At 44.6% G+C, this 22,532-nt stretch overlaps 1 protein-coding gene across 2 annotated transcripts in view; it reads right to left on the bottom strand.

Annotated features, from left to right (window-relative positions):
* THRAP3 (thyroid hormone receptor associated protein 3) overlaps nucleotides 1-22,532 on the bottom strand; it is a 32,946-nt gene that overhangs the window by 7,785 nt on the left and 2,629 nt on the right. For both annotated transcript variants that reach the window (XM_084497166.1, XM_084497167.1), the window contains exons 2-7: nucleotides 20,747-20,812; nucleotides 15,368-15,453; nucleotides 7,780-7,942; nucleotides 3,606-4,508; nucleotides 1,424-2,164; nucleotides 353-525 (exon numbers count right to left, since the gene is read on the bottom strand). In XM_084497166.1, coding sequence (XP_084353292.1) covers nucleotides 353-525; nucleotides 1,424-2,164; nucleotides 3,606-4,508; nucleotides 7,780-7,916 — 1,954 coding nt within the window. In that variant the 5' untranslated portion in view covers nucleotides 7,917-7,942; nucleotides 15,368-15,453; nucleotides 20,747-20,812. The remainder of the gene's footprint in view (nucleotides 1-352; nucleotides 526-1,423; nucleotides 2,165-3,605; nucleotides 4,509-7,779; nucleotides 7,943-15,367; nucleotides 15,454-20,746; nucleotides 20,813-22,532) is intronic.

Here is a 22,532-nt window from a genome sequence, read left to right as displayed (position 1 = left end):
ACTGGCTAATGTAGAAATTTATCAGGATGGTTTGGGGTGCTGGACTATGTGATGTATGAGCAGAGGGGAAGTGGCGTCTCTCTTTTCTTCAAAATTCAACTGGACACAACCCAATGCAACCTGATCCAACCTGCATGCTAGCTCTGCTTGGAGCAGGAGGCTGAGCTAGGCTCCAGGAATCACCCCCAACTAAATAATTCCATAACTACGTGATCATCAGCTGCTATCCTCATCTATGGCATATCTGCTGGAGAACAGCTCTGAGCATTAACCAGTGTACGTGAAAATCACTTGTTTGGGCAAGGACAGGGGGAGTGAACCTTCATCTGAGGATACAGGGACTTTGACCCACCTCTTACGTGATGGACTATAGTCACTATGTGTTGAGCAAACAGTTCAGAAGGACTCCGTTGAGACTGAGCAGACTGAATATGATGAAAAATAGAACGAAACTCTTGCTCCTTTTTGTTGCTATGCACAAGGTCACGACACAGCTTGCGTTCCTGAGCCAGTATGCCACTTGGACTAGAGAAAACACACCACATGAAATAGAACAAGGGAAGCAGTTTGTTTCATAAATTGGAAGCAGACGTATTTTTATATAATACTATGAAGTAATCTAATAACATTAAATAGCACGATCTGATTCCTTATTTAAATATATTTTAAATGCACTAAATTGCTTATTTAAATATCTTTAAAATGCACTAATCTAGGTTACTGTAATAATTCAGATCACTTGTTGCTCTGTACTTGGAGGGCTGCAGAGATTAAACCCTGACAGCTATGAAACACAAGCTCATTCCCACCCCACTAGCTGGCTATAATCCTCTGCTACTGCTCCTAAATTCGAGATTAACCTCTAACATCCCACGTGGTATATTAACATTTACTGGCTACTGCTGGACAAACGTGCTTTCTGCAGCAACTTTTTACTGCCTTAAGATTTCTTGAAACAATGCCTAAGTGGCCGTCAGAGCTTCCTGGAGTTTCAGTAATGCTGCGCTGAGAATAACCGTAAACACCCTCCAGAAGAAACGTCATTTGAGCAGCACTGCAGTTTTACTGTATCACAAACTTCTAGCAGCAAGAAGTCACCAAGTACTCAACTCTTTCCAGAGGCTGCTGCAGCATAAGAACTGACGTAGAAGCATTTACAATCTGAAATGAACTTATGTATAGATAGAAAAAAAAGGAGGAGAAGCTTTTTTTAACCTGACAACCCCTCTGACCTCCTGCCACACAAAGGGATCCCACAAGCGTTCTAAGGCCATAAAAAATTTCATCTCTAACACCAAAAAATACAGATTGTGATACAATATTACGTAGCCTTCCTCAGAGTTGAGGAACTTAAGATCTCAAGAAGAGAAACAGGCAGCCAGTATTACTATTTAACCTGCCCAAAACTCTAGCAAATACGCACCGTGCAAGATCTTCGTCAAAGGAATCCATTCGAATATTGACCTGGGCCTCACGAGTAATGGAAAAGGAGGATTTGCCAGGAGCTAGCCCATCTCCTTTGGTTGCTGGCTTTTCCTTTACCTCTGAAGTCTTCCTTGGTGGTGGGGAAGAGCTTTTTTCCTGGCTTGTTTTATAAGTGGTCACTCTAAAATTCTTTTCAGGAACAAAGCCCCTGTGACCCGATTCAGCTCTCTTGGATGCTGGCCTCTCTTCTTTTTTTGATCTTTCAGAATAGCTTTCCTCCTCTGCTTCATCAGATTTCCTTTGCTTCTCCTTTCCAGGTGGCAAGAACACCACGCCTTCCCATTTTCCTTGCCTCTCCTCTTCCTGGCTTTTACTTGATGTTGCTACCACTTTAGACATAAATTTGGGCTCATCATCAAACTCCGAATCTTTTCGGCCCTTTGCCTTATCTTTCTTTTCCTGCTCATCAGTTTCCTCTTTGCCATAGTGACTCTCCTTGTGGAACTCCGGTGCCTTTAGCTTGTCAAAGTCATCCCGGAACTTGTAGCGCTTGGGCGACTGACTGCCACGGTATCCCTTCTCGGAGTCGGCTTTGGATGCATAGGAATCAGATTTTGCCTTTCCATCTGTTGATCCCAACTCAGAGAAATTCCCTTTTTCTTTAGGTTTTTCCTTTTCAACATTTGTTACTTTCTGCTCTTTGTCTTTCCCATTCTCAGTCTTCTGCTCTTCCAGATACCTGTTCATAGAGGAGACATTACAACAGTTCTCTTAGTAAAACTCAAAGAGGTTAATCCTTCAGTGGAAAGCAGTCAAATTTTAGAGAACACCGAGATATGCATGTACAGAAGATTGTCTCTAGGCCCTAAAACAGCTAAAACGTAAAGCAGATTTCCCAGCCTGGATTTAGACTTATACTTCTCAATAAATTCAATAAATGCAGAAGAAAATGGATATGCAGAACTGATGAAATGAGGCTTAAAAAGCAAGTAAAAAAACACACTTACCCACAGATTCATTTTAAGGAAAGTAGTAGCATCTTACCCAATCAGTTTATTTACTTACAAACCTGCTTCAGGAGAACAACACATCAAAACTTTCAAACTGGGCTGTTCTGCTTTAAACAACACACTGGAAATAAAAGCCTCAAAAGCTACTTCAAATTTTGGATGCAAGTTTCATAGGTAAGCTAAATATTTCATGACAGACTGTAAATACAAATAAAAGCAAAAAGGTTAACAGGGAGGAATATTTTGCTGGGAGAAGACAAAACATTTAGTAAGAACAACAGTTTATCATAAGCTAGTTTCAAGCATCAGAACTAGGTTTTAAAGCAATCATTAAGCAAAACCCCAGCTTTGAGGAGAAAGCAGTAATGCCCAAGGACATTAATTCAATGCTCTGAGAACCCAAACCAGAGTTATATTTTTTTTCCTTTTTAAAGTTCATACATCCTTGATACAGGATAGTCCAAAATAACTTTAAAAAGAATAAACTTAAAGCACCTGTGAATGCTGTGCTACCTTTTAAAAGAAAGCACCTCCTTAAGGAAGAAATCAGCAGTGGACTAGCCCAGTAAACAGGAACGTGGTAAACTGATTCCTTCCCTATGGAAGGTCGTGTCTTAATTCAGTGATGACTTTGGTGCTTATCCCTTAATTTCAGTGATGACTTTGGTGTTCATCATACCACCCACATACACAGGGACAAGCTTCAGAACTGCACCTGCCCTGGGCTGCTTGCAGCAGGCCATGCAGCCAGACTGACTTTGATTTTATAACATCGGATGTAATTGAAGAACACGCTGCTTAAAGAATCTTTAACCAAAAAGTAAATTACTTAAAACTGCAAGTTTCCAGTGCGCGCTGTTAGGCTGCTAGAAAATCTCCCTAGGCACATCTTCATTCTGAGCGTTCATGCGCTAAAAACAGTTTTGCAGGGAGCAAGTTAAATCAGAAAACAACCCCCAACTTCCTGCAGCACGGGGCTAGGTCTGCATTTTGTTCCACCACCGAGGCTGTACCAGGCCCTCAGCTAGCTAGCACCCTGCACGCACGGGCACCTTGTTCCAGCTGGAGCCCGCAGACAGGCTGAGAACTGCTGCAGTGCTCGTGGGGACGCCTACACATGCGAGCTGGCTTGGCAAAACACCCTGCCACAGAGAGAAACGCGTCACTTGCCTCTTTGAGAAGGCTCCTCCTCCGGGAGCTGTGGTTTCCTCCTTCTGAGAGGTACTGTAAATCGAACCGATTGGCGTTGGGCTTTTGCACACAGGGCTCTTCCTCGTTGGGCTCAAGCTTGCCGAGCCGTGGTCAAACGGGCTCTGGTGAGAGCCCGCCTGAAAGGAGGTGCTGCTTTGCAGGGAAGAGCTCAGCTGCGACGGGTTGGAAAGCGGAGGGCTCGACTTCTGCAACGGGCTCGGCCGAGGAGAACGCCGCCTCACCACAACCGACTGCAGAGGGCTTTTCAGCGCAGGACTGCGCTCCCTCGGGCTAAGCTCAGGCGCGGCTGCTCGTGACGCCGAACCCGCCCCGTAGGTGCTCATATCTTGCCATGGTTTGGATCCCTCCGATGCCTTGACATCTTGAGCCGCCGCTCCCGAAAACGGCTGCTCCTTCGAATCATCCCCTTGATTATCTCCCGCAGCCTGAGATGCCCGGGCCTCCTTGGAAGATGATTTCTTCTCCTTTCCAGATTTACGCTTGGAAGACTCAACTCGGCTGTGATTTGAGGAAGACCGAGAAGAGGAAGACCTCCTTGACCGATCAGATGATGACTTATCGGAATTTCTAGAATGACTTCTGGACCTTGGTGAAGGAGACCTCCTCTTGGGTGAACGGGAGCGTGACCTCCCTCTACGAGGGCTATACGCTTGGCGGTAATTTTGCCAGTTAGACCTGTAATTGCCATATCCTCCTCGGTTGTACTGGCCCCATGGATAAAACCCTCGATTTCGGCCACGGAAATAATACGGTCTCCTGTATCCTCTGTTATGACCTCTGAAATCACGGTTCTGATAGACTCTTGGATGGTTCCTTTCCCTGTTATGAGATGGAGAATATGATCTTGAACGAGACCTAGAACTGATAAAGAGAAAAAAAAGTATTTTAAAGTTTATTCTTAACTTTATTTGGAGCCTCATCTTCCCTCTCCCATGTCCCTCCATTCTCAAATACGTTTGATATTGATGATCAAGGTGAAATCCCACTTCTCTGCCAGGTAAGTTAAACAAATTGCAACACCTCAGCACGAGGAGAGCAGGAGGGGAGCAGATGGCACACTGCTCTGCAGGTCAAGTTTCAAAAGGTGAACCAGTTGCCACAATTTGGAAGCTGGAACTGCAAAGGAGCAGGACTGCAGAGGGAGGCAGCCACTCTCCAGCCCGATGCCACGAGATGGCGCCGTCCAGCACTGCCTCTGCTCATGGCATGGAAGCTCCGGCTGCTCGTCTAAAGAGCAGAACCGGATCCAAGACAAGCAAAAACCCTGCGAGATGACTGATTGAAAGGACAAATCGTTAAGGGATAATTGTTTCAACAGTCTCTCCCGTTAAAATGTTGGAACTGCTGCTGTGTAACTGCTCAAAAGCCCCAGTGTAGCTCAGGTTTAAGTGCCAGCTTTAGAGCAAGTATTTCCCAGCTGTTGGAAAAACACAAAATTCTGTTTAACGTCTGAGATTTCAGCAACTTTGTACTTTTAAAACAGATAAAGTGTCCAAACCAGTAGATTTAAATAAGAAATATCTTTTAAAGTGAAATTTAAGTAAATAATATTTGTTGAAACCATTTCTACACTCCCTTGCTATGTTAAGAGACCCATACAGCCCCTATATAACACACACTCCTATAGACACCTCTGTCTTCTACAGAGCAGCAATACACAACCCTCTGCTGCCCCCTCTCTGTTCACATCCCAAACCACCATACGCAAGGCAATGAAATGCAAAGCTGCCATTAGAAGTCCCAAAACATTGAAGTACGTGCAGGCAGCAAGAAATGCATTTTATTTCTATTTTTTCCACCTCTCAAATACATTACAGGCATTGCTATCAAACAAATTAATGATACTTTTAACAGACTTCATCCTTTACCTCAAACGACAAGAAAGTCTATGCAACTTACCTGAGACTTCCTCGTTCAAATAACGATAAGGAAGAAAAGCACAGACACAGCAAGAACAATTTATAAGGAACCCTAGTCACAAGCACTGAGGACGCTCCCGTCTTCCAGAAAACTGCAGGATTTGTTACTAATTACCAGCCAGGGACCTGTTGTATGCTGCTTCCAAAATCTATTCTATCATTTCGGAGAGGTTTACAGCAAGAAGATTTCACTCCAGAAGTTGCAGAGACTATATACAATACATCCTTTTAGAAAAATACAGTAAGTTCCGTGCAAAATGAATGCCACCAGTAATAATAATTTTCCCAACCTTGCTACCCCCTGTAGCTAAGCAGCTAACACGCTGCTGCAGCTCTAAAGCACGCACCATTTTGCAATAGTTTAAAATGAAAAAGTCGTAAAGAAAGCAAAAAACAGTAGGCAGACTCCAAGAGAGCAATGCAACTTGGAAAAAACAGTAAGCCTCCAGAAGAAAGAGTAAAATAATTTCCACGACGTATGCTCAGGTACACAGTAAGAGATTTCTGTGCCACGACACCCCATTAAACCTACCTCAGAGAATATCCTAATGCCATACAAGATGACTTGCCTGTACTAAGCCCCTCCATATCGATTCTTTTTCCAAAAAAAAGAAAGTTATTTACAAAGCAGAAGTGGCTTCAGCAGCAGCACAGAGGAAGCAATCATGTTTGTACAGGGTGCCTTTGTTTTCAACTGTCAAAGTTCCTTCACAGCAAGGCAGATAATCTCAAATGACAACGTATTTTCCAGCATTCCAGCTTCCTTCTGCAAAGAACTTGGTTCGACTGAAGTCTCCGCCTCTAACTTAGTTTTGTCATGTCCTCCTCTCTCCAACTGGATGTTTATTATGGCCTCTGTATTTTAAAAATCTCTAATTGTTAACAGTTGCATGTGTTTACAGCCTAATGATTTTCAGAGTAAGTGTTATTCATTTGAGATCACTGAAAAAGCAGCTAAACATCATTACACCCGGTCCAACTAGAACGTCTTTGCCAGATACAGCTAAATGCTCAGCTAAAAGAAAAGGAAAAAAGCAGATATCCCGATAGCCAGGGAAGAAATGAGCCTTTAAGTGGCCAGATTAGAATCAATTCAGGGAGGTAAGAACAATTACTGTGCACATTAGCGATTTCTCAAAGTTAACTGCAGTGAAATTAACTTCTACTTTGTCCATCCAGAACTAGAATTTTGTTTTTACTGACTCCTGTACATTGACAGGAGGGGCAGGGAAACAGCAACACAAAAATTGCCCCTATCTTTCACAGCAGCATCTGCTAATTGACATCATACTCGCCTGAATTCATTTCCAAGGGAGAAAGCAAGCAACATCTGCAAAGGCCCCTCAAGCCTGGGATCAATTACATTAAAAGCTTAAAAAAGCCCAAGATGTTTCACAAAACAAAGGAGCACGCTTTGCTACGAACCTTTCCGACTCTCCTTCCCTGCTCTATGGAACCCACACTCAAACTCGCACTCAGAGCAGTGAGGCACGTCTGACCGACAGCATTTCAAACCTGCTGAAATTATTCTGCGTACACAGATTGCCAGTCATGATAAAATGCCAAGTTTTTTTGTACTTTGCCCTGCTTTGGCAACTTCAAACATCATCTTTAACCACGACCACCTTTTAATACAGGAAACTGGATCTTCACAGAGACTGCGTGTGGTTAGACCACTGTGCTTTTCCTAATGCCACCACATTACATATGGCAGTAATTAAGAACTGCAGAAGAACACGGAAAAACACCTTTTGGCATGGGCTTCTACGAATACCTTTTAGGAAGAGGGAAAGTACAGACATCTTCTCTTAGGGCCTGCTGTGAGGCAGCTGCACCAACTTCACTGCAGACTGTATCCCTGACAAATCCACCTTCTGATCTATCTGTACTGTACCTGCTAGCACTCTTATCAGGGAAAGGAGATCTAAAAAGAAAAGTAAAATTGCTGTTCACTAAGACTTGCTACAGGAACCAGATTAAGAGTTCAAGTCACTTGACAATACTAAGAACCAGTCCCAGTTTCTTGTCCTAGTCCACTGAAAATACTTCCAAACAGTACAGGTTGGCAGGAAACAACCTAAGGCACAGGATATTATCTGTCCTTAGAATCTAATCAAAGGCTTTATATAGAAAAGAACTAAGTGACAAACCACCTGAACAGGACAGAGGAAAAAACACAGTCACACCCAGACTTCAGAGCTGCGCACACTTACCTAAGCCTGCGTTTTCTTGATCGTGAGACAGAACGAGAACGCGAGCGAGATTTGGAGAAGGAACGTGAGCGGGATCTCGATCCGGATCTTGAACGAGAAGAACGGGATCCAGACTTTGATTTGTTGGTTTTAGACATCTTTGCAAGCACCCGGTCAGTTACACCTAAAGGAAACAGCAAAATAATCTTTGAAAAATGAAGCCACGTTGTAGGCCTGAAAGAACAGGCAGCATCTGGCAGGCTGAAGAAATAAAATAAAGCTTATCCGCCAACCTCTCTCATCCCCCCAGACTCTTCTCTGATTTTTGGAAGGAATCACAAACAAAAACAATAATCCAAGATAAATTAATAACATTTTTTGCGCAGATCTGTCTAGCTACGACCACTCAGGTCAAATCCAAGACACGTCCTGTCTGTCTGTGCAGTTCATGCAGTTATGATCAGTGCATCATCCAGTGGGGAGTTTTAGTGCAGCCCAAATAGTTTAGCTGTCCTTCCAAATATTCAGAGTCATTCAAATACTAAAGACAGAAGACAGTAAGTATGTTGTAGCATTAAGTGACTCAAAGTAGCCACCGCATAAGAATTTTCCGTGTTATTTTCAGAAGTGTAAGCAGGTAAAGGTTCAAGAGTCCCTTAAAAGGTGTTTTCAGGGCATACAGTCTGAGCAGATAATCCTTTCAGTTACACCACCTGAACTGTCAGCTTGTTAAGCAAAACTTTATATTGAGATGCAAGATTTTCTAAAGGATTTTCATCACCTCTTACCTCCAGGGAAAGAAAAATATTCAGGAGTATTCAGGACAGAAGAACCCACAGGAGTCGTTAAACTCCTAAAAGGAGTCAGAGCATACGGTTTACATTTGGAGGTTGGGACAGATCTTGGTAGAATTAAAACTGCTGTGTTTCTTTCAACTGGTCAGATTTTTTTTTTGTCAGGGAGCTTCCGACAGGGACCTTCACAAACTTTCCCCTGCACGGTACGAACAACCACGTTTTGTGACCTCCTTTCCACGAAGGGCTGGGAGCAAACCTAACATACCAGAGTGACAGATCAGACGAGCTCGTGCCGTTTCTGTTCTGCACTTGCAGTGCTTTGAAACTGTAGGAATAGCTGACCTATTTAATTTCTGTATCCAGCCACAAACAAAATTCCTTACAATTCAAAAGTTGATCGTGCTGCGAAATATGCTCCAGCTTCAGATTCCCCCTTGGTTTCAGTTTAGTGCTGCAGCTGAAATGGAAAAGGCTTTGGCCCCTGGCTTGGAGGAGAGGAAGGGAACTGTGCTCCCTCCCCCTCAGGTTACGTTTCCAGGCTCTGTTTCCCTTCCTAGAAGCAGGAGCAGCAGCAGGTGGGAAGGGGAGCCATGCTACTGGGAGCTGCTGTCTGGATCCTCAGCTATTCCACACCAGCGGGCAGGGTCAAGATCTGAACTGTGCAGTTCCACAGGCAGCGGATGAAGCTGAGAAGAAAAACTGCTCATATTAACCAAGTTCCATTTACAAATACTGAACAAATTGCTTCTGCTGTTAACAGGCCACCAATTTCACCCCACCACATGAATTACTTCCTTCACACAAAGGGAAACAAGACTACTCGATGACCATACTTCATCGTATACCACAATTTTTGCATGAAAAGCAAGTGATGGTTTTGGACAGGTTTCAGCAGGTGCTTCCCTCTCAGCACGTTGCTCTCTAAGCAGACTGAAATCCCATCAGGACACCCAACACCGCGCTGTGGTGTGGTCAGAGCTCCTGCTGTTTCCCTTGGCTTGGATCATACAACAGCACAAGCACCCGGAGAGTTGTATCAGCTCACTAATCCACCTGAAAACTAACACCAAAAAAAAACATAATCCCTGACACTTCAAGGAGATCAACGCACCAACCCAACCAACCTCCTCACCACGGAAATCCCAGGTCCAACACAGAGGAGCAGACAAATTTCTGGCTAGACAGGAGCACTGCTTTCAGCAGCGAGGCAGCTGGATCAGGCTAAGGCAATTGGGAAGCAGAAGAGCTGAGTTACAGTTCAATGTGCACTGCATGTGGTACCGTCACCAAACCACAAACCATAAAGAGAGGTCCCATCGAATCCCTTCAGCCCCTTCCTGTGCTGATGAATCAGACCGAGGAACTGATCCAGCAGCAAAGCAAATTAAAATAAAGACATTAGTTCGTTAAAAAAAAAACAAAGCACAGACCGGAGGGAAGCAATGGATTGGCTTTCCAGGAAACATTTATATTTACCTGGCATACAGGAACATCCTTTCATAAACCTTTGTGCTTTAAATCTCTTCCAAGAAATTACATTAATAAAAAGTCCCGAAGTTGGTACAGTGTTGCATACATAATTTGGACAAAGGGGGGAAAATGGTGCAATGACAGATTTCCAGATCTGCTTGTACATACACATGTTCAACAGCAAAATTACAGTTACTGAAAAAAGCCACTTTTATCCTGACTTATCACTGAAAGGGGATCTGCAGACAGCTTCATTCATGCTTTGGAACTTTACACATAGTGCATGAAAAATGATACTTCAGGAGAAGAAAACTCTCCGTAGCTTCCAGATTACAATTTAACATATTTTTGGTTTCTCAGGGAACATCCCCGGTGCTAGCAAGCAATCCTTGTAATTCTGCAGCGCTTGTTAGAGCTGGACCGATCATCGTATGTACTTGACCATGTTTGATTCATTTCTCTGCAGATCCGTCCGACTGCAATCTGAGTCAGGCGAGCAGTCAGAACCAACCCTCACATGAAGCAACCCCCACATGGAGGCTGCCAGTAACACCGCGAGGAAATCTGATCTGTTTTAATTGGTGCACTAAAAGGCAACTTGCTACTCTATTTTTTTCTTTGTTTCCCTCCAACAGATTTCTCCAGAATCTGCTCCAGATCAGCCTCCACTACGTTATCCCAGCTCCAGGTAGAGGTTGTGCCTAGAAAAGATTTAAACGTCTTTGTTTTTCCAGGTGCAGTGTAGTAAATCCAGAGGTGGAATTTTAGGTTCTTTTGATCAAGCAGAAACTGCAACTGCGACTGTTTTCATAAAAATCTATTACTGAATAAACTTACCGCATGCTTAACTGAGAGCTGGCTTTTTATTAGTGCCTACTTACTGTTAGTGTGTTATCAGCACTTCAGCTTTAATCGTGATACATCCTCCTCTCAAGGAACTTAAGGAAGCTCAAAATACATGTGAGATCCCCAGAAGATCATTCAGTGAAAGTCTAACCAGTGTTTTTAACGTACACCCTCCCGTGGCAATCAGGGTTCTCAGAACAGACTGCAATCAGCCGGCTTTACTGAACCCAAGCGGCATCTCTCCTGTCACCGGATCCCTGCTGGAGGCGCAGTCGGTGGACAGCTGCGATACAGGCTCTGAAAGCACAAAGGCAAGCTGCTGGTACCGTGCACGCTGCACAGCTACAGCCACGGCAAAGCGAGCCCAGTGTCTGTTGGAAAGAAACAGCAGCTCCTACACACAGTTATGGAAAAGAATCCTGAGCTGTCACGGTTTCAGGTATACCACTGCAAAAATCACCCTCGGAGCCCAACAGTTCCCAGTTCAATCTACGACAGGTTCCCGATTTAATAAATAAATCATATTCCTAGCTTTATCAGAAGAAGATAGAAAGGCTGAATTTTAGCCGGCAAGCCTTATCACAAGGAAGTAGAACAGCTCTGCAATTCAATCACACTCCATGAATATTGCTGGATTTCGCCAGCACGCTGCCTGGCTCTCTGCTAAGCCAGCTGCAGCTGCCCTGTCCTCCCCTTCGCCCTCCAGCCCTTCCCAGGCATGGCAGGCAGCAACTGCACTCCATCAATCTCACACCTCCGCCGAGCAGAGACGCCCGGCAGGCCCGGACACCGAAGTGCCAGCCATGGTTTGTGCGCCCACTCTTTCAGGATGCAGTTTGTGTGATTTTTCCGTCCTACAGTACCGCAGCGAAGGCAGAACAAAAAAACAAGTGAGGACTATTTCTGCTTCTGGTCCTGACAACAGATTTCTCTGCTTCTGGGTTCAGGCAGATGTATTTTCTCAGTGTAAGACAGGAGGGACAGAGCACTGCGACTCACAGCAGCCCGCAGAACAACTGGCCTCGCTGATGGCAACGTTTCCGACTTGAAGATGCTCAAGGTCAAGCTGGTTTGGACTTCAACTGAGCCTAAATGCTATTATTTAACTGGTATTTAGAAACTATCAAGGAAGGATAAGAGGGTGATAATGCCAACAACGTGGTGAAAAGGTCTGCTGGGAAGGAGTCGCTAACCATTCAGTCCTTCAAAGGGATGATAGTTCCAGCAAGTGTTGTGTTAACCAAAGAGCTGCTGTCAGGAATTCCTTAAATTGCCCTTTTCAATACACTTTTGAGAAACCACGACCCCAAAGCAGTTCCTGTGAAAACCGTGCCTGTCTGCGGCTTTGAGACCACTTAAGAATCTGCTCATTTAAGTAAGCAGGAGTCCTTAGCCTCTGCTGCCCTAGGAGGGAATAAAGTAACACTGTTCAAATCCGTGAGGTCGTTGAAAACTGAAGATCGATGGTAGCTGTGACGGTCCAGAGGTTATGCTGAGTTACTTTAATTATTTAAACGGCCAAAAAGCATCTCAAATCCTAAAGTGAACAGAGACAGGAGGAAAACAAACTGCCAGAAGCTGAGCATCTGTGAAGCAAACACTCTGCAGTGTTCGCTCCCCACATTCTGGAACAGGAGGAAGGCAGCACTGCTCTGGGAACGAGGAGAGGATTGCGAAGACTGAATCTGCATCAGCTGAGCACTGAATTGGTACCAACAATTTGCAGCAAAAGCAACTGATGAATTGCAACCAGAAAAAAAATTAAGAGGGGAATTTATTAGTAGAATTTTATCCCTTTTTTCACCTCCTTTTTTAAAATAGAGGCATTCAGCTATGTAAACACAACCGATTGAGCCCTTCTCTTTGTATCCATTTTAAGGAAATTCCAGCGGACTGACTTGTTTTCACTTTCAGTTGCTCCACGCAGCCAAATTACATATATGGTTACCAAGCACTCCGACGACTGCCAGGGCGCTTTGAGGAACAGCACAATGCCCAGCACGGGGGCAGCTGCTAGGAAACAGGGCCATGCTTCATCACAGGCTGGTACTTTCCAGAAGTGGGAAGCTTGTTTTTATTTCTAAGATCATGTTACATGTTCCCCTTCTCCCCTTTCACTGTACTAACAATGCCATCCCCATTCAACTAAAATATCTTAACATCATTCCGCAGAAGAAAGTTTGCAGAAATTAAGAAGAGTTAATGTTTCCTGTTCTATTAAGGGAGAAAAAAATGCACCAGGGGAAATCAACAAGCACTACCACTGCTACAGCAAAGTTCACTCCTATGCATGGTCATTTTTCTGGGAAAGAATGTATGAAAGGCCCATTTATAAATATTTCCTTTTAATTCACTAACTACATCTGTGGAAACGGCAACTTTTCCAAGGTCAGCTAGCCAAAAATCAATCCAAAGCCAATCAAAAACCTAGCATGCTGAACCAGAACATGGAAACAAAACAGAAGAAACAATGGTAATAGGAACAACTGAATCGTATGAAGATGATCTAAATCGCATCCCGAAATCATAAAACTGCTCCCAACTAAATCCTCTGGGGCTTTGATATAATAATGTCAGGGATGACATTATTATGACAACCCAGTGGTTCAAGAACAAGCTACACTTCAACATAATACCAGCTATAGGTTAACTTTATCAAGCCTGAATTCAATACAAGTTGAGATATTTTAACAGGCCAGTACCATTAGAATTTAGTTCTCACCACAGCTCTTCCTGGTTGTGCCTCTTCTGAGATAAATCATTTTCCAAGAAAAAGTACGTGGTTAGAGTTGACCTGACAGAGCACAGCACAAGTGGCTTGCAGCCCGCAATTACAGCTATGTGATATTGCACAAAGAGCTAAATACTGTCCAAAAACTTAACACACCATTTTTTTTCTGATTTTTTTTTTTCAAATAGTTCCCCTAAATACCAACAGTAAATACCTACATTTATAGTCATGCAATTACAGAGGTGCAGAAAGGGAGAACTGCTCCCTCCAACCTTGGGCTAGCTTGACAACAAGCCTTTTTAGAATAGACATGATCCACTTTAAAACACAATTTTAAAGTTCAGCCTCTTTAACAAGAGGTGTAAGTCCTCAGAAGGTCCCAAAATAGATCTTTAAAGTATCGCTTGCTTTAAGCTCTTTAAGAGTCTTTGCAGTTTACTTTGATCCGCAGCACTTACTAGCCAAACACTAGCGTGGTACATGCGGTACATGTGCCAAAAGCTCCCTTGCCTTACAAGCTATTTTTATTCTTTGCCAATTTTTAGAAGGATGATTAATTCCTAATGTGAGGTAATTACTACTAGAATAGAAACCAAGTTTCTGTGCTCAATTGGGAACCAAGAGGTTAAACAAACCAAGCATTGGAGTCACTTCATCTCCCCTATGTTAACACTGCAGTTATAAACATACTGTGGCACACGTTTACTCCTTCTAAGAATTAATGATTTACTTACTGAAATAAAACATATTCAGCTCCTAAACAAAAAAAAAAAAAGTTCTGAAAGAATCTATTCTTGTAACACTTGCTAAGAATTACCCTGATGTTACACAGACACCTGTAAATGAAGCAAAGCTGACCAGTGAAGGCAGCAGTGGCTGCTCGCTTACCTTACACCTCTTAGGTTTTTCCACTGAGCACGATGCTGCGCACCCAAAGCCATGCACACAGCCTCATTCAGCTCACAGGGGGATGCAGCTTTGCAAAGCATCAGAAGATAAAGCGTGCCTGGTCCTGAGAGGGGACTACAGAGGGTTTACACAGTGCTATGGAGACTCCTCATTAGCAACCTGCTCCAACAGGGCTCACATTTCCTCCTTGCTGCCAGCTCCTGAGTTGCCTTCCCATGGCACTGACTCCACCTCTACCTTTAAAGGGACACGATTGCTCCTGCTGACACACGCAGAGGGCTTCCAGATGGAGAACCAGCAGCCTGGAACCCTCTGACAACATTTCTTATAGTTTGGAGGCTATTTCAAGAATTCAAGTTCGCCTTCTCCATTTCTAAATCCTTGCTGCAACCCATCACAACGCTCAAAGAGAAAAATTAGAATAGAGAATGCTCCTACTAAGCCACTTCAATGGACTTTGCCCAAAGACGAACTTTTGTCATGAAACGGTGTCAGAGAAGTTAATGTTTTACCAGTTTTACGTCTTCTGACAGAATTCAAAATGAGCGCTCAACTCTGCTGCAAGCAGTGGAAAAAATGCACTGAGAAGTCTACTGCTGCTAGCCACTTCCACGGCCTCCCTAGGCTTAGGATTATTCAGGACAGTTAAGTAGAAATTTTATGCTGCTTTTCAAGTGGCTGCTGACTGAAATCAGTGCAACACTTCAGCAAAAAAAAAGAATTAAACCAATAAAGTTTAACATGCTGCATACCCAGAATATAGGAGATATCGGGAGGTATATGCCAGGCACCAGAACAGGCAGTTTTACCACCTTGGAAGATTTTACTTTCTTTTTTTCTTTTTTTTCATGCCTACCTGCTCAAGCAGATTCACGCCTTGTACCCTTCAACAGTCAGTTTTCACTGTCTCAGCTCTGTAAGTTATGAAATCAGGAAACACACCTGGAAAGAGAAGAAAACGCATTGAAGTACTTGTTATTCACATTCTTTTATTTACTGCTGTCAGGGATCAAAAGCAGTCTAGCTTCCTTAAGCTGTCACTCAAGATTGCACCCAGAACGGTCACCGTTACCTTGAACATTTTAACAGCAGATGTAGTTGCAGAAGTTCATTGCCCCTTTCACCACGAATTCTTTCATGGACTGTTTTGAAGAACATTGTTTCTGGATTCAAACTTTTCAAATCCTACGTCTACCTCCTCCTCCTTTCTTCTGCCTGCCCCACTCCTCGCCCCATCTCCTCTTACGTACACGCCACCAGCTTTCATTCCATCTGCACAGCAGTACTGGAGCAGCTCCTCTCAGCTCATTTGGACGGTCTTACCGGAGTCAGGACTCGGTGTTTTCCCTTGTCATTAAAGAGAACCCACAAGCCAAGAGAAATAATTGCTCTCCTGACAAATTCATCCACCAGCATCGCACTGTCTTCAAAGGGTGCCACCAGTCCCTGTGAGCTGTCAGAGCTTTGACAGGTCAACGATTATGTTTCAGTATTCCTCCATGAGCTGCTAAGGAGGGTGTAAATTTTTTAAGGAGAAAACAACAGTAAACAGACCCTCATAAATGACTCCGTGCTATTAAACCCCTGAGCTGCCAGCAGGAATGTCTTTTACTCTGTGTTCAGCCACGAAATAAACCTGTTCAAAGATACACACCGTTCTGTTTATTTCCCCGAACAACAAAAGGTTTCAAAGGCTACGTGAAGATTACTCTTGCTCTGAAACAGCAACCAAGTCCTACTCTCACCCAAGAGGAAGGTTGTATTCCCAGGTTTAGTGTCTTCTACACCACATTTACCAACTTTTGGGGAAAAAAAAAATGAAAACACGTCACTGACTTACTAATGCTGTTGTGTCTGTCTATGGGTAAAGAGCAAAAGCTTGCTTTTTGTGGAAAGGTCTCTAACATTGGGCCTTGCGCAGTGGACATTGGAAAAATTGGGAATAACCATTCTTTCTTGCTCTGTGATAAAAGCACTTCGTGTTTTGTGTTTTCTTGCTTATTCCCCAGACAACATTACCACAAACTCCTGTTAAGATATGCTGTGTATTATTTGTCATCCAACTGAAGATTGGGCTGAATTACCTTCTGCAGAACAATATGTTTTCATCTTAGAGCACTACTACAATAAAAAAGAGAACCAAGACAACACACAACAACTAAGAGCTAACCCTTCTTCCAGATATGGAAAGAAAGGTAGGAAACGTGCTCAACGCTCGCTGCTCAAGCAGAAACCATAGGCCAGGAGTTTCATATTCCAGAACACTGTAAAGAACATTTCTATGTGCCAAGATGTGGGTCAAACGAAGAACATTTCTTGTTTTCACAATGCCTTTTTCCAGGAATTTGTTTCCTATTTCCAACTGGCCTATGCTACTTTAATTACTGTCTTTTTCCATCCTCTGCTCCTTCTTTGAAGTCTTTCAAGCAGCACTCGTTATTATTTCAGACCTCTCGCAGATGTTAAAACAGCAGAAGCACCAGAGCCCTGCACAGAGCGGCCATTTAGCAGGGTTACAGCTGAAATCTCTCCATCCCCAGCATGCCATTAGGGACTGCTAACACCAACATTACCCCAGCGAAGAGGAAAACACAGCAGGTACGTCCCTGGAAGAAGCACTTCGGGTGTTACAGACAAAGTATACACACTTGGAAGATGTGGTAACAAGTGAAATGGTTTATGTACATACCTCAGAAAGGAGCACATCACTGCAGAACTTGTTACAGTAGTTTCGGTTCATTACACAGTATTTACACAACGTTAAGTTGCAAATATTGAATATTTTGTAAAAGCTTTTTTCCTACAGAACTGCGGGAGGAAAACAAATCTACTTGCTCCCTTCTGGCAAACATTTAATGAAAAAAAAAAAGTTTGTTTTGCTGTAAGACCCAACACAAACGAGACTACCTCATTAGTGGAAACATTCCTGCCTAGGCATCTTGTCATCCCCTAGCACAAATGTTCAGTTTGGGAAGAAACAGCTGAACTGCTACTTGATTTGCTCATAATAGCCTCCATTATCGGTGAATAATTAAAGAAAAATCTTTCAGCCAAGTCTACAATTCATAATCCTGAGCTCCAAGACACAAATGAGATTAGTTAATTCAACACAAAACAACAAAATCCTACAAAACATCTCACACAGTCTACTTTGTCGATAGAAAACAGCAATCCTCCAGAAATACCCTTATAAAAACACTCACAAAACCACCTAGGAAGTTAGTTTCATTTTCTACAAAAAGACAAGCTTTTTACCATTTGGATCAGACATTTGAAAGGCGTCCCTCTATTTAAACTGCAGTAGCCTTTGTACCAGCCAAAAAGCTCCCTCTCTGCAAGTTTAAAATCCCAGAAGGTAAAAAAATATGGATTGCTCACGGACCCTATTTCCCAATCTGCACTCTGCAAAGATAGCAGGACTGGAAAATGCTGAAACGAACAGAAAAATCAGCCCAGTGTTCTTTCTGAAGTGAAAACAATAAATTGGCTATTTATAAGCTTAAACAATAGCAATTACTGAAATCCATGCCTAGCAGAGGCAGAAAATCTGACCGAGCAATTAAAAGCGGAGTCTTATACATGATCTTGTAATTTACAGCCCTGAAAATACACCAAAGTGGTGATTTTTGATCTACCCCACGGGGAAGCTGAAGAGATAAGCTGCAGCTGTGGACGTCAGGAGAGCTGGCCAAGAAGAAGGCTGTAAGGACTACCAAATGTTAGTTAGCAGACAGGGACACGAGTTAGGAAGCTGAAAGAAGCGTTGAATACAACTCAACAACCGTCAGCATCTCTTCAAACGCGTTTCAGCACGGTCTCATTTCAATTTAATACCTGGCTGCAGAACGCGAGCTGCGCTGCCCGATACCAACCCGCTCTCTGAATGACACCAACGAGAACAAATTGGTTCAATAAGCAAACACGAGCTGCTGGGCTGATGTAAAAACCACACAGATCCGTAATAAATCTGGTGCTCAGCACTTCCCCTTGCACTCAGACTCCCTACTCCCAGTAACAGCACCCAAACGCCCGTGTCAAATCAGAGCAACGTCATTTTTTAGACACGTATCTGGCAAAGAATGAGTTTTTATTTTCTTCTGCAAGTGCTCCAAAGGGTTATTTTTCACCCCGTGCATTAATTCGCTGCACTGCCCGCAGCATTTGGCTCTTGCACCTGTCGAGGCTGCTCACAGCTGAGGGGCAGCTCGCACAGCGGCACGCGGCCACAACACCCCAAATCCCTAAAAAAATAACAAAAAGACACGCAGCACCTCCAATTCCTGAGTATCTCCCAGCCCAAGCAGATGAAAGTTTTCCTGGACTGAGGAAAGCCACTCCAGCAGCAGCAGCACTGGCTTCGCAGCTCCCTTGGGACAGGATTTATCTGGCGCTCCCTTCTAACAGGCTGAACCAACCATTAACCACGGTCACCCCCCCCCTCCGTGGAAATTAGCGTTAATACCCGCTGGCGGCCGTGTTTTATTGCTGAACCACAACCACACTGCTCTTAATGGTGAAATCCGAGCTAAAAATCGCAGCCCTAATCTCAGGGCAAGAAACCAGATCTGGAAGTTTTATCAAAGAGCAAATAAAACACAACCACAGCAGCTTTGGCTATCAAAGTGCCTACAGGAGGTCAAAAGATGAAAATAATATTCCGAAATGAGTCATGTTTGACAAATCTCAATATAGTGAAAGGAGAACGAGCCACCTGCATGGCTCCCACTGTCACCCCAGAAAATTAAAACGCCATTTCTCATCACACAGTTCAAGTTTCATTAAGGTAACGAGCAGAAGAGCGATTCCTCATCCTACAGCAAGTATCCAGTGAATGTTTTCAGGAGATGAGTGTCAGAAGCCAAACTAAAGCCTGCGAGCACACCTACCAAGCTCCCCAGCAAAAATTTTCCTGGACAACGCTGCTAAAACGAAAAACAAAACAACTCAAAACAGTGTGTTCCACTTCACTACATGCCAAACACGCTTCGGGGGAAAAAAGTTCCGATTATTCTGCCATGGCAAGAGAAGCCTCAGTTTGTCAATAGCTGTTCCAATTTCTCTCCGCTCTATCTGCTTTCACAATTAAGATTTTCCTTAAAGTATGCTTGGGCTTGCAGAGAATTAAACTAATATTTTAAAAAGTTTGGCATTATGTGTCAGCACTGCTTTCAGATAATTAAAAGCAGGTTCTGTAGAATGGCTGGAAGATTATTTACAGGTTCTTCCAAAAAGGGCAGATTCTGCAGATTGCTGTGCTGAACAATCCCTTTCCAAAGAATTTGACCAGCTGTAAACTGATTGGTGACTAATTCTGACACCAGTTACTTGGCTAAAAACTGTTTTAGGCATCCTCGAGCTTAAAGTCTTCTGTTTTTATTCAGACTGTTTAGTGACATGGAGCTCAATGCAAACATATCCAAGAAGCTGATTAGAAATCAGCATGGATGTTTTTGTAACAGAAGTCAGGCAGCTGGATTTCCTGTTAAACACAGGAAAAAAAACAAAACTTCTATAATAAAAAGGGAAAAACCTTTTGACAGCTTTCTTCTTCCAGACCTACACAACGCAGGAACAGAGGAGCAGACAAGCAGAAAATTCAGATCTCACTCAAAACTACCTGCTGCCTCGCAGTGCAGCCCCACTACTCTGAGCAGTAGCTGGATGGGAGCTGAACCCTTGTTGAAACTGCTGGGGGCCTACAAATCCTTGTGAGTGCAGTTTTAGAGCCCCCAAGAGCAAGAGAAGCAAGAACTGCTCCAACTTATTTTACAACCAAAAGAATTCGGAGCCATGAGTGATGGAAGTTATTGTCCTACTCCCCGTGCAGCAACAGAGCAATAAACTGTGACCTCCAGTGAAGCTCTCAGCTCACTCTGGTCCCTGCAGTCTGGAACCCAGCACGCCACATACGCTGATATTTCCTTCGTCACAGTGCCCTCAGTGCCCTTTAACCAGTTTGGAAGTTATGCTCCCAAAGAAACAGTAAGTGCTGGTACAAACAACTGAATTTGGGGTATCTTCTGAAATCCACAGCCCCCAAACTGGGGCTGTCCTGAGGGATTAATACTCTCCACACATTTAACCTCTGGCAATTTTCAGTTACAAGCTGCAAAAAGCAAACCCACTCAGGTATTTATTACCAAGCCAGCACTGGGCGTTAACTACCTTAACCTGAATCTTGTCACCTTAAGGAAAAAAACAAGGAAAGGGCTGCCCACGACTTGGCGTTACGCACCTCGTACAGGTCTCCCATCAAGGATGTTCCTGAACGTTGCTTTAGGAGAAGCAGTTGAGCTCTCACCTAGGGAAAAAAGGAAAAAAAATTAAACCAATTGAGACCTGACAAGCACAGCACTGGGCTCTGCTTTTACCCACCCATCCCGACGCTGTTTCCCAGTAGAAGAAGCCACCTAAAGGTGCCCAGCGCAAGCAGACGGTGGCTACACAGACCTAAACTCAGGGAACTGATCTCAGCCGTAGCCCTGAAGGAGCAACTAACTGCAATACCTCACACAGGGCCCAAAATAATCAGGTGCCAACCCTCGATGATATCACACACACCGTCCTCTGTTAAGGCACAGCTCAGCACCGGTAACACTGAACCTATTAAGACCAGGATTTCAGCTCGGTGCCCCCACCCTGCCCCCCAAGCCATCCGCGTTCGTACTCTCAGAGCAGAGAAACTTCGGGGGTTACCTGCCCGCCTTTCATTTCTTCCTTGCACTCAACCAAAGGGAAAAACGAAACGCCAGCAGCGCTGGGGAGGAGCTGTGACACCAGCGACAGCAGCCGCACCTCACAGCCAGGGTCTCTCCTTTCTCCCCCCGCCCCGCAGCCACCCCACAGCGCATCAGGACGGGCTAAAAACGGCCGGGTGACGGAGGTGGAGATGAAATGCGGAGCGGCAACGCTTGCTCCGTGTCAGAGCAGAAGCTGCGAGCTGGGCTTTGCAGAGAGGCTTCGTCCTCGTACGAATACAGCAGGGGAGAAAGGTGCCAAGCATTCTCCTGGGATTTAGGACAGGGGGGCACTGGCAGAAAGCTGGTCCCGGGGAGGGAACTGTGCCCCAGACTGGATGTCGTCTGCATGCTGTCATTTTTTTATTATTTTTGTGTCATTATTTTAGCTTCCGGTCACCACGGAGGGGGTGAGCACAAACCCAGCGCCCTGCTGGCACACAATGCAGTCCCATGCCTGGCCTATTCATAGCTCTGACACCATGGCACTAAATTAAGCAGAACTCCTCACTTTCTCGGACCTGGTGACGGCCGCTGTCAGCCAGCCCCTGCTGCTGCTCCCTCTCGCTGAGGAGGGAGGGGGATTTCCCTCGGGGCAGGAGGGGCTCCTGAGTCCCAAACCCAGGCTGCCACCCACAAAACGGCACCCCCTCCGTCCCTGTCCCCGTTTCGGGGTGACTCCAGCACCAAGAGGAAGGAGGAGACGAGCCCTCGTGCTGGCTCCTGAGCTGGCTGAGCCTTTTTGCCGACCTACCAAGCCCAGAGCTGAACGGGGCCAGCTGGAAGCACGCAGAGCAGGGGCTGAACACCACCTAAAGACCTCAACCAGCACAACCCCGGCGCCTACCACCCCCTGCTGACCGAGCCTTGCAGCAGCTCCCCCAGGAGCCACCAGCTCCGCTCCTCGTGCTCTGCCCTCAGCTGCGTGGATAAATAAATAGGCACCAACTTCACACCACGCAGCTCTCCATGCTGGGATAATTCAGAGGAAACCACGACCCCCAAAACCACTGGGATTATTGTCCTGGCAGAAATAAATCTGCTGCCCTGCGTGGATGAGCACCCATTTTATATTCCCTGTTTCAAGCACGTCATGCTTTGGCTTCCCGATAGCACCAAGCACACCTGGAGGAGCTGGCCAGCAGCATGCCAGCCTCTAACATCGCCAGTGAGCTCAGCGCAGGCCTGGCTGGAGCTGACTGACTAATTATTTGCTTAAGCAGGGCTTACGAAGCTTCCTGGCCTAACTAAGCTGCAGAAACCAGCAGACGGCTAAATTAAATT

This window comes from Aythya ferina (assembly GCF_964211825.1).
Source record: "Aythya ferina genome assembly, chromosome: 24".
NCBI classification, from domain to species: domain Eukaryota; kingdom Metazoa; phylum Chordata; class Aves; order Anseriformes; family Anatidae; genus Aythya; species Aythya ferina.
Note: the sequence above shows the minus strand (reverse complement) of the source record. Positions and strands in the feature narration are given on the sequence as shown.